The 12,928-nt window shown below is 44.0% G+C and overlaps 1 protein-coding gene across 1 annotated transcript in view; it reads left to right on the top strand.

Annotated features, from left to right (window-relative positions):
* Positions 1 to 12,928, top strand: part of SDK1 (sidekick cell adhesion molecule 1) — a 675,085-nt gene that overhangs the window by 532,158 nt on the left and 129,999 nt on the right. Inside the window, exons 18-19 of the mRNA XM_065411886.1 lie at positions 7,953 to 8,068; positions 10,336 to 10,528. Coding sequence (XP_065267958.1) covers positions 7,953 to 8,068; positions 10,336 to 10,528 — 309 coding nt within the window. The remainder of the gene's footprint in view (positions 1 to 7,952; positions 8,069 to 10,335; positions 10,529 to 12,928) is intronic.

Raw genomic sequence — 12,928 nt, 5'->3', positions numbered from 1 at the left:
TCCAACAAGTGCGGCAATGAGAAAGAAAGAATTGTTGTTGTTTTAAATACTTGGGAAGTGTTCAAATGCTATGGTAATGGGAGTAAGGGGGCAAAATAGGTTCCTAGTGGCCTACTGTACTTAGACTCTGTAATATGGGAAATGCCCTCCAGTTACAATAGGGCAAAACTCAAAACTACAAACACTCAAAACCTTCAGATATTATGGCCATGAGCCATACTACCAGGCAAATTGACTCAGAGGAGATCAATGAGATTAGTAAAGACAGAGGGCCAATGACAATGCCAACAGGTTGAAGAACCATGCTTGCCCAGTACAACCCAGAACTACCGAACCCTGCTCTATTTTATTTTCTGCAAGAACTGAAGTACCAAAGGGACGAGGAGAAAAGGCCCCCATCCCAGAAAAAAGTGCCTTTATGACCCACTCTCAAAATAAATTTGGGCACTTTACATTGCTTCAGGAAACCAATAGGTCTACTCTAAATGAGCCAACTAGAAAAGAGAGAGGTCATTCGTGCTGGTCCTGAAACCTGAGGTTTAAGTTGTTCTCCGAGGAATTCTTTTTGACTGGAAAGTGTAGAGCAAAAGGAAATGCATCTCTTAGAGTCATAGCATTTAGGCCAGAGGAGACCACCAGATCATCTAGTCTAGCCTCCTGTGTATTGCAGGTGGTCAGCACCACCCAGCACCTACACACTAAACCCAACAACCGAAATTAGACCAAAGTATTCCATCAACGCACCCTGCTCCCGTGAGAGGGAAGAAGGAAAGAATGAAACCCACTGGCCAGTTCAGCAGCCCTCTTGGTATTCATGTTGTATGTGACAATTCAACCTTCTTTCCTCCAACTGATAGCAGGAAAGTTCTGAGGGCCAGTCTTGTAGCCCAAAGTTCCAAGACGTGGATACGTAGTCTGATCTCTTCTTTTTTGCTTCCAAAGCAGTGCAGTTTAGAGACATCCTCTATTGGGTGTACCTGTGCCTATCATAAAGGTTAGGAACAGTTGAGTGAATGGTGCTTCTTGAACTCATGAGACGTTGGAACCACCAGATTAGTGAATCCTTGATAGACGTGATAGGGAGAGACAGAAGAGCAAGATGAGTATTCTGATGATGTTTCCTCCTTAGCAATATGAAGGGAGTCACAAAGGAAATCTTGTTCCCTTTTCATTGAAAACTTGCCAGCAGGGCTGCCTTCTGTGTGTAGAAAATAGTTCTGAGGAAGAAATGTAGCTGCTATCCTTGAATCAAGAGTATCATCTCCAAGTGTTGGGTACTTTGTTAGTTAAAAAATAGATTTCTCCCTGTTATTCCTTTAGGCCAAGTGGCTGAAAAAGAGCAAGAGACTTGCAGAGGGGAATCTGCTTAGAGCAACCAGTGGTCTACGGTCAGATTGTGAACTGCTGCTTTATGATTTATCAAGATGGGAGGGAACAAGGAGCTCACTTCCCCTTCATGCCCCTACACAGAAGGGGCACAGAATTAAAGTCCTGGATCTCAGGCCAAGTGCTTAGGGAGAAAATGCTTCATTCCCTAAGGGGGTGTATCAGCAGCTGCACAATAAGAATTATGTGCTTTTGAGGCAAAATTATTTCCAGAGCTCCCACTGGGGCTCCGCAGCTTAGCACCTGAAACCACTGCATTAAAGGAACAACCAAATTCTCAGATGGAGAAAAATCTGTGAGCCTGCCTGATTGAGATGTGAAAGTTGGCATCCTGAAAGTCAGGAGCTTGGGATCTTTCTGCACGCCTTTGTTGAAGATTTATATTTAAAACTGGTAGTCTGTCTATCTGAATCTGTGTGAGATTTAAATGCCTATTCACACATAGCTAGAGACATGGACATGTGCTTATCCTTAATTCCTTCTTATTCCCATAATCTTGTTGGCCAACCCCATTTAATGGCTTTTATCTACAGTGCCTCCATGACCTTTTCTGCTAAGAGTAGTTTTAGAATGTTTTACAATTCAGGCAGTTGAATTCTAATACATTTTTAGCCAGATTAACTTTACCTGGAAGAATATAAAGGTTTGTTTTGGTCATACCAACTATGCTCTGAAATTCAGGGACATTTCAAAGGTGTCACACAAAGTTTGGAGCTGTACTCCAATGCGAGATCTTCAGTATAATCACAAACATTACCAAAATTAGGTTTAAAAAAATCCAACATGCAATTACATAAGGATTTCTTTGTAAATACTTGTTGAAAGGAAGTTTTGTGTTCCTTGATAATAAATATATAACACAGATCTGCCTAGCTAAATACTGTGTATAATTAGAGATACCTTTGTTGCCAATTTCAGCTCTTGCTACTTACTGATGATTTAATTTGGAGCATTGTTTGAGAGGTCAGCTATGATGGAAATGTAGCACAGCCCAAGTTCATGTTTTAATATACACTTGTTCAGATAACCATGGAGGTCAACTTTAACTTCAGCTCATAATGAGAGAATTTAGCGTTATGCTTTGAAGTACATTCAGGATTATATTGCCACATTTTAACTGATAAAAATTGATTGTATTATGCTTATGCAATAAAATTAAGCTTATGCCCATTAGCCAGCCTTGTTCTCTCCATTTTTAAAATGCATTAATTAAGATGTAGATGTTGATTTTCTATAAAGAATTCCAAAGATAAATTATACCATAAATCATGATTTCCAGCATACCAAAGGTTTTATTTTTTTCTGGTCAAGTTTCCCCACCCCCCCCCATCATTTTTCTTCTTGTAATAGGTATTTTTGGACTAGAATGATTTATTCTAGTTTCAGAACATTCATAAAAAGAAATGAAAAAAAAAATGGTTATCCACATTTCTAAAACTTTTGTAAATACTCCTAAGTGTTTGCTTGGGTTTCTTAGAAGTTTACTAGAGTGAGAATTATAAATGAAACCCTGTGTTTGTAGGGTCCATGCTCCTTTTCTGTTAGTAAATTCTCAATGCTGTAGCAAATGACATTTCCCACAAGGCAGATTTCCCAGTTCCTAAAAGGCCCTCTGAACTCAGGATGAAATCCTGGCATCACTGAAATCAATGGCACCATGATTTCACCATTAAAGAAAAAGAGGATGTCCAACAAAATCCAAAATAGAAGTAAGCTGGCAATGTGCAGGATACAGAAAATGTTTTACAACAACTTTTGTTGTTAGGAATGTGCTGTTAGGAATGGCTTGATATTTAACTATCATGTATCCTGCATAACAATATTCGGTCACCTTCACATATATTCATTGTACTCTATGAACAACAAACTATTCCTAGTGGTATTGTGTACACACCCACACGCCCCCACACCCCCCCCCCCCCAATATAATACCAATAAGATTGAAGTGTCAAAATTTAGAAGAAAAAAGGGGAGAGGATGATGCTTGATTTACCCCTCATGTCAAAATACCATGCAGGAGGGTATTATAATCAGTCGATGAGTTGTTCATAACTTTCTAACATCAAACTAAGTGTAAAAGATGTTTCAAACACTTTTCTCCTATAATAGGAAATCTGACAAATATATTATAAAAATAATAAAGAAATATACAGGAAGGCAGGAATTTTAATTTAAGAAATAAGCTTTTCTAATGTAGGGTGACCAGATGTCCTGATTTTATAGGGACAGTCCCGATATTTGGGGCTTTTTCTTATATGGGCTCCTATTACCCACCACCCCCGTCCAGATTTTTCACACTTGCTATCTGGTCAGCCTATTCTAATGTGAGCCGTAAATATGCAAAACACTACACAGGGAAGCTATGAATAGGACTATACACGTATCACAGGACTCCAGTGACATGACAGGTTTCATCAGAGTTTTTGATAAGAGGTTTATGAGTGTAACAGGGCGGGACTCATCACCGTGGCACCGCCTGCTGGTCATCCTGGGAATTCTCTCTCAGTTCATCCAGTCCACCTTCAGCTAGTGGTGTCATGCCTGCCATCACTGTTGTTGCCACTCTTTGGACCCACATCGCTCCCCGGACCGCAGCGTCTTCTTCTGGGCACAGCCCTCCAGCTGTGCCCCATTCTACTTTCTCCCTCCTTCTAGGGGGGCCAACAGTCCTTAGTCCCACCACTTGCCTCAGCGGCCAACTGCACTCCAAGGTCCAGCCCCTCGCTTCAGGGGCAAACTGCAGTCTGGATACTGGCCACTCTCCTCATTGGCAAGTGGAGTGCAAGGGAAGGGGACCCAGGCCTGCCCGCTACTCTGTGTCCCAACCAGGGAACCTATAGCCGGCAGCCACCTACTGCCCTCCTCCAATCTGCTGCCTATTTTCCCTGGGCCACTTCCCCCATAGCCCTAGCACCCTCTCAGCCCTTGTAGCAAGGCCCCAGCCTGGCAGTGGTCAGCCAGCAGCTCACCCTCACACTCTGCTGCCCCTGCCCAGCACTGCTCTATCTAGGGTGCTTCTTCAGGTAGCCAGTCCTCTTCCCTTACTTTCCAGGGAGAAACTCCCCTCTGCTCCCCTCAGCCCTTTATATATGGCCCTCACCGGCCCTGATTGGCTGCTCCAGCAAGCCTTCCCCCTATTGGTGGGCTCAGTAAGCCCTTTCCTGATTACTGGATTCTGCTCAGCTTCCCTGGTGCTGCTTTTAACCCCTTCTTCTCCCTGTGTGGGGCAGCCGCCCCACCACAATGAGGGATAATATTTCCTAAGCAATGTATTATACAGCTGTAATGCTATCAAAACATTCTCATGAATCTCTAAACGAGAGGTGGGCAAACTACGGCCCGCGGGCCGGACCCTCCTTCCCGGCCCCTGAGCTCCTGGCCCGGGAGGCTAGTCCCCGGCCCCTCCCCTGCTGTTTCCCCTCCCCCGCAGCCTCAGCTCACTGCGCAGCGGGCGCAATGCTCTGGGCGGTGGGCTGTGAGCTCCTGCGGCACTGCAGCTGCAGAGCCGCGGCCTGACCCGGTGCTCTGTGCTGCGCGGTGGCGGCAGCGTGGCTGGCTCCAGCGGGGCGGCATGGCTGTAGCGCCGCCAGCCACCGGTGCTCCAGGCAGCGCGGTAAGGGGGCAGGGAGTGGGGGGGGTTGGATAGAGGGCAGGGAAGTTCGAGGGGTGGTCAGGGGGTGGGGGTGTGAATAGGGGTCGGGGCAGTCAGAGGATGGGGAACAGGGGGGTTGAATGGGGGAAGGGATCCCGGGGGGGCAGTCAGGAATGAGAGGAGGGGTTGGATGGGGGCGGCGGGGGACAGTCAGGGGCAGGGCTTCCAGGGGCAGTCAGGGGATAGGGAGAAGGGGTGGTTGGATGGGGCAGGGGTCCTGGAGGAGCAGTCAGGAAGGAGGGGGGGTTGAATGGGTCAGCGGGGGGCTGTCAGGGGCAGGGGTTCTGGGGGCAGTCAGGGGACAGGGAGAAGGGGTGGTTGGATGGGGCAGGAGACCCGGGGGGCAGTCAGGAAGGAGAGGGGGGGTTGGATGGGGCAGCAGGGGGGCAGTCAGGGGACAGGGAGCGGGGGAGGTGGATAGGGCAGGGGTTCCGGGGGGGTTGGATGGGGCAGGGGTCCCGGGAGCGGATAAGGGGTGGGGGCTGGGCCATGACCCCCTCCCCAACCGGCCCTCCATACAATTTCCAAAACCCAATGCAGCCCTCAGGCCAAAAAGTTTGCCCGCCCCTGCTCTAAACCATAAGAACTTTATAATGGCAAGAGATAACATTATAAGCCTTATAATGCATACTGGGGATTCTAATATATGGTAGGAATAATGTTCTACTTTCAGTGGTAATTTAGAGCACCTCCGCATACATTCTGACCCCAAACTTGCTGATTATGTATAATCCATGAGTAATGACATCAGAAGTCAGTTTATGGGTATAGAATTCTGGTGACATACAGTTACAGTGTATATAGAAGGGCGAAAAAGGGTAGTAAATGTGTAACAGATATTTCAGGCCTGTAACGGGGTTAGGACTCACCACCATGGCGCCTCCTACTGGTTGTTCTGGGAATTAGCTCAGTCCAGTGGAGCGCCCCTCCTGGTGGTGTCCCGTCCGTTGTCTCGCCCTCAGTTGGCGTGTCTGAGCCCTCGTCGCTCACCAACTCGCACCGTCCTCTTCGGGACCACTGCCCTCCGGCAGTGCCCCTCAGTCCTTCCACACCCCCTTCCGGGGGGGGGGGGGTCAATCAGCAATCTCCTTGTCCAGCCACCGTAGTCAACCACACACTCCAAAGTCTAATCCCTCCCATCAGGGATCTGGCGTGGTCTGTACTGGCCGCTCCTTACGGCCAATGGCTAGATGTACTGCAAGGGGATAGGGGGGGGACCCAGGCCCGCCCTCTACTCTGGGTCCCGACCCAGGGACCTCTGGCGGCAGCCTCGCTGTCCTCCTACTCTCCCCTCGTCTGTCCGCTTCCCCTATGGCCCCTTGCACCCGCTAGGCCCTTCCACTCAGGGCCTGCAGCCTGGCAGGCCTCAGGCTAGAGCTCCCCTCTGCTCCCTGAGCCTGGCCAGCACTGCGCTGTCCGCGGTGCTAGTCTCCCAGTTTGGAGATAGACCTTCCCCTCTCAAAGGCCTGGGACAGACTGCCTGCTCTCTCCCTGAGCAGCCTTTTATAGGGCTGAGCCTGGCCCTGATTGGCTGTCTCCAACCTGGGCCCTGATTGGCTCCCAGTAAGCCGTTCTCTGATTGGCTGTGCGTCTGCGCAGGCCCACTGGCCTGCCGCAGCCCGTAATCTCAGGGAGTGGGGCAGCCGCCCCACTACAAGGCCATATAGTCATCAAGGAATTTCAGTGACATAAGACTAAACAGAAGAGTGATGCTTGAGTAGTTTATAATGTCATTCCTGAAATGCTTGGTTTATACCCTAATTTTCCTTTGTAGGGCCCATCAGAGGAAATCCTCAGCTGGTATAAATTTGTCATAGCTCCACTGGCTTCTATGCAGCTGGGACTGTGTATACCAGCTGAAGATCTGCTCCCTTATAGTTAGCTGATTGTGTGTTTTATTAGTTTGGTGTGGGTCGGTTTCCACTAATGTTTTTATCTCCACTGAGTGTAGCTTCTGGTGGACAAATAATCGTTTGTGCTTTTTCAAACTTTCTGGTGGCTTGTCTTGCTTATGACATGATTTTGAAAAGCAGGGAGCAACCACAACTCTCATTGGACTTAGGGAATTGGGGATATTTCTCAGACTCGGGTTATTAATTTTCACTAGAAAATTCCCATTTGAATGTAATGAAAACAGTACTTTTAAAGCATCAAAAATAGTGGTGAAGAATTCCTCCCTTTATGGAATATAAACAAACATGGCCACCAATGGATAGGTCTCTGAAAACATCTATTATTTGTGACATATATTATTTTTTCTACCTTTCAACGGGTTTTGGCAAATCTTGGTTGAATATGCATGTATTGTATGAATAAATACCGTAATAGGATGGAAAAAGCAAATGAGAAAAAATACTTTATTCCAGGGGATAATCTGTATTCCACAGGAGATTTCTTCATCATATATTTTTCAGAACAGTAAGTGATATACAGAGGCAGTCACTGTATTATGATTCCTCAATTAGAATTCCTATATATTCACATTATATCTTTGCTTGTCTACTTAGAGGGTTTGTTTGATTTTAAAGGGCTTAGGGAATTTCTTGGTGAAACCATTGATTGCCCTTACAGCCTTGGATAATTGAAAGAGATGTATTCACCTATCATCGTCTAAGCTTCTGTCTCGAGTCTCTAGGAGAAGCTCATCGGTGGAATAATAAGCCACAAGAACTATTTCATCCCCTCCCTTTACCCATTAAAGGAATCTCCACTAGAAAATGAGAAATAACCCAATTACCTTTCTCTTTAAGTCGCTGCTGGGCACCAAAATCATAAATCACACATCCCTTTTCTCAGCACTGTTGTTATTTTCTGTGAATCATGAATGGCAACTAAAGGTTTCTAAATTCATCTCTTCTTCTCCTCCCCGTCATTCCACCCCACCCACACTATCTTCCCTGCTGACTTTGAACAGTGCCTACAGCTCCACCACAAAATGTGCAAACTGAAGCTGTGAACTCCACGACCATCCAGTTCCTATGGAATCCTCCACCACAGCAATTTATCAATGGTATCAATCAGGGATACAAGGTAAACCAAAGTTTGGATCAAGGCAGTCTAACTTTCTTGGTACTGTATATAATTTTCTTGGGGCCAGATTGGAGAATTCCATGTATCTCCAGAGCCCTGCTGTATATCATAAGAGACAATGTCTTACATCAGAAGGAAGCTTATGTTAAACTAAGCGAGCTGTTGTCACTGCTAACATAACATCTGCTGACTATGTAAGCTCTCACTGAGAGGACAGGAACGTTCGATCGGTTGCAAATCCTAATTCATTTGATGCTAGGGTAGAGATTTTCAAAGGCATAAATGGGAGTTAGGTGCCCAATAACTTGGACAGTCAATGGGAATTGGGTGCATAAATGACCTTTGTGCCTTTGAAAGTCAACCCCTATATTTCTATCTGCTCTAAGGCAAAATTCCCACTGACTTCAGTGGGGCCAGGATTTCACCCTAAATATTTTTTTTCAGTTTCGAATATTTTAGATTTTCTCTTTTGTTTCAATCAGAAGCACTTAACGCACTTAATTCCAACTTTCAGTCCATCAATTTTGGAGACTTTTCTTGCATAGCTATTTATGTAAGTTGAAAATACCTTAGCAACTGTATAAAATGACTAAAAGCCTGATATATACCTATCAACAGATAGTAAAAACTTTATTGAAACTGTCAAAACCCTATTTGCTTGGATTTCTTTAATTTCATTAGATTGCAACAGCTTTATAGTTCCTGCTTCTCCTGGGAATTCTGAATTGTATTATGTCGGGCATGGGGACAACATTTCTGCCACATTTACATCTACCACATAATTTTTTTCATGATTTATAAATTATTAGTTGAAGTCAGGTATCTTTTCTTTTCAAAAGGGTTCCACCAATTACATCTTTCCCTGGCACTTTATAGGTCTGTTTCTTAAAGAAACCTTTAAGGCACCTAAATATAAATGTTGTCCTGATTTTCAAAGGTGCTAAGTACCCAAAAACCCAGTGAAATCAGTGGGAGCCACAAGTGCTGAGTACCTATGTGAAAAAGGCTAATGCAGTCCTAGGATGCATCAGGAGAGGTATTTCCAGTAGAGACAGGGAAGAGTTATACAAGGCACTGGTGAGACCTCATCTGGAATACTGTGTTAAATTCTGGTCTCCCATGTTTAAAAAAGATTAATTCAATCTGGAACAGGTGCAGAGAAGGGCTACTAGGATAATCGAAGGGCTGGAAAACCTACCTTATGAGAGGAGACTCAAAGAGCTTGGCTTGCTTAGCCTAACCAAAAGAAGGCTGAGGGGAGATATGATTGCTCTCTATGGATATATCAGAGGGATAAATACCTGGGAGGGAGAGGGGTTATTTAAGTTAAGTGCCAATGTGGACACAAGAAAATTGACTATTAACAAGTTTAGGCTCGAAATTAGGCAAAGGTTTCTAACCATCAGAGGGGGGAAGCTGCGGAACAGCCTTCCAAGGAGAGCAGTGGGACAAAATACCTAACTGGCTTCAAGACTGAACTTGATAAATTTATGGAAGGGATGGTATGATGGGACTGCCTATGATGGCATGTGGCCCATCAGCGAATGCCAGTAGCAAAAATCCTCAACTGCCAGAGACAGGACACTAGATGGGGAGGGCTCTGAGTTATTACAGAGAATTCTTTCCCAGGTATCTTCCTAGTGGGTCTTGCCCGCATGCTCAGCATCTAACTGATCACCATATTTGGGGTCAGGAAGGAATTTTCCTTTAGGTCAGGTTGGCAGAGACACTGAGTGGTTTTCGCCTACCTCTGCAGCATGACTCACTTGCAGGTTTAAACTAGTGCAAATGGTGAATTCTTTGTAACTTGAAGTCTTTAAACCATAATTTGAGGACTTCAGCAACTCAGCCAGAGGTTATGGGTCTATTGCAGGAGTTGGTGGGTAAGGTTCTATGGCCTGTAATCTACAGGAGGTCAGATTAGATGATCACGATGGTCCCTTCTGACCTTAAAGTCTATGAGTCTATCAACAGGTTACTTTAAGTGCTTAAATATGGATATAGTAACCTAACTTTTGGAAAAACTGTGACTATTTATTTTTAAAATATGCTTTTTATTCTCTGTCGAGAGTTGATAGTAATGTACAAACCCATCCAGTGAACCCAGTAACAGGATTATCTGACGTTGCACAATGATAGAGTTTACAATTGTTTTCACTGTATTGTTTTTTGTAATTGGACTAACAAGGTCTTGGCAATGAAGTGTATTGTGAATAGAAACAACTTTTAATGAATTTTAATCTATATTTAAATTTTCTCTATTCCAGCTCCTGGCATGGCCAGTGGCTGCACCGGAGTCTGTGACTGTGGTCACCATTGCTCCTGATTTTCATGGAGTTCACAGTGGCTGCATTACCAACTTGAAGAAATTCACTGCTTATTACACATCAGTTCTATGTTTCACCACACCAGGGGATGGACCACAAAGCCCACCAGAGCTGCTGTGCACTCATGAAGATAGTGAGTATAGCGAAGTCCAGCCAGAAATCACCGGCAGTGCCTGAAAACAGTTCTGCTAAAGGTGATGGCCAAAATTTTCAAACCTTGGTTCCTAAGATTAGGCTCCTAAATCCATATCTATTCACATAAAAGAAAGTGACCTGATTTTCAGAGGTGCTGAACACCTGTAGCACCCACTGAAATCAATGGGAGCTGCAATTGCTTGGCACTTCAGAATATCAGGCCACTAGAAATTAAAATATTTAAATACCCAAATATGGATTTAGGAGCCTAAATTTGTGAGGGTTTTTTTGGTCAGTAAGTACATTGAAAATGTAATTACTTTATTTATTTGCATGCTGCAAACGTTTTATACAAATATTTTTTATGTTTAAGTATTTGAAAGGTGAGTTCATTATTCTGATCCTGTCCACCAAACCAGGCTCAAATCTGTACCAAGGGATGAAAATGAGTCTGGTAGTTCAGTGCAGAGATTATTTGCTGTGTCTCAAAACCCATACATTTTAGCCCAATTTGGTTCATGTGGAGGTGTCTATTCAAGAGAGGTTTAGGATCGATATGTCTGGAGGGGAGTTGTTGCAGGTCAAGATTAAATTGCAGTGGCAAAGCTGTGTGAAGGAGGCTTGCACAATTGTCTGTCATCACTAATCTTAGCTCTGGGCAGTGTTTTTAATCCTCTTCCCCTCACTGAGCACTGTACTGACAGCCCAAAATTTAAAAGTAAGTTAGAAAAAACTGCTTAATGTATCCAGGTTAGCTAGTGGTTTTAGAAATATTGTTTTGTCTTAATAACTGTTGGTTAGGCTAGTCATTGTTCCTGCAAAGAAGAGTCTGATCAAGAAGTAAGACTTCAAATGCTGGTCCAGTTGTCCATGAGAGAGTGTTGAAAGAACATAAAAGAAACTAGCTATTTATCCAGAGATTTTCTCGTTCATAGTCCATCTCCTCCGAGTTCTAGGAAGTGTGATATCTCTGTGCTCAAAGAGCAGATTTCCTGCTGCTAGAACTTAAAAACATTAGCAGATCACTGAAACAGCATTATAACCATCAGGAATCTATGAGCCAATAATTTAACCTCGTACGTGTTTACCGAAGCATTAAAGCTGGAAGACAAGGCGGAAAGAAGAACAGTTATTGTATTTGGCTAATACTGAATAGGTGGTGTGACTTTTTAAAGACTCTTCAGAAAATAATTTCCTTGGAGTTGCGATGGCTAAAAGGAGACCTAGCGTTAGGATATTTGTACATACTGTAGATCTGTGCCTTCAGAGGACACACCAAATCCTTAGTATGGCTCCAGGATACAGCTTGGTTTATTTATGTGGATTTCATTTCATATTTCACTGGACAGATCTGCATGGTGAAAAAAGATGCAGACTTTAAATCTAAAGAGAATATGATCCTTCCAGACCTCTGCTCACAGTTGGGTTACTTTCTGCCTTTCTTGACAACAATGCTTGGTGATTCTGAAAAAGAATTTGTTTGCTGATCAGTTGTAGATCAAACATGAACTGGCATCCAATGAGAGACCGTCTTTGGTGGCTTAATGTAACCCATGCCATCTTTTCAGAATTGTACAACAAAATTAAAATTGGACTGTAACTGCAGCGGCAAATTGGATGGCAACTTTGTGGGTAGGGAGATCAAGGCTAGGGATATAGATACCCACTCCTGAATACTGCATACTTGCTATTGTTAGATATTCCTGGGATTCGTACCAGAGTAGCAGTTTTTTCTATAATGCTTTGACTACTGGCTATTGGAGAACAGTCTCAGAGGTTTCCATCTCTGGGATTGCACAATTGCAAATGTGGCTATAGCCTGCCTACTGGCAGGGTTTCTTTTTTCATAGCGGGAAGGGAATGAGAAACTGCACAAAAGTGAAGAGGAAATAAAATACAAATTTGTAGCCCAGAAATTGCCAATTGGTGTCAGCAGAGCTGGAGGACAGCATATTTGGGCAGGAATCCAGGTAACAAAAAGCACAGTGAATATAAAGTAAGCCAAAAGCTCCCTTTTCCAGTGCATCGATTGAAGAGAGAACAGCAAGTTGGATCAAAAATAAGTCAGGTTGTCTTCCTTGAAGATCAAAATTGAGGGAGGATGGTGTATTCTTGACAGTCATTCCATTTTATAGTCTCATTGCACACCAGGGAACTGAACATTTCAAGAGCCCTTGAGCTACACCATAAAAATCCTTTAAAAGTTTCACAAAGTTGTATACACTTTACAGAAGATAGCTACCATTATACTGGAGATTTTGTAGAGCTGTTTTGCCAGAATTTATCCAAGTGCTGATTGGATAACACTGACCTTGATTTGTGAAGTTAAAAGACCCTGCCCAAATGGGAATTCTGCTGATGCTGTTTCTGCAGATACAAGGGCTGAAAACTCAATCCC

The sequence above is a fragment of the Emys orbicularis genome, chromosome 10, assembly GCF_028017835.1.
Source record: "Emys orbicularis isolate rEmyOrb1 chromosome 10, rEmyOrb1.hap1, whole genome shotgun sequence".
In the NCBI taxonomy this organism is placed as follows: domain Eukaryota; kingdom Metazoa; phylum Chordata; order Testudines; family Emydidae; genus Emys; species Emys orbicularis.
Note: the sequence above shows the minus strand (reverse complement) of the source record. Positions and strands in the feature narration are given on the sequence as shown.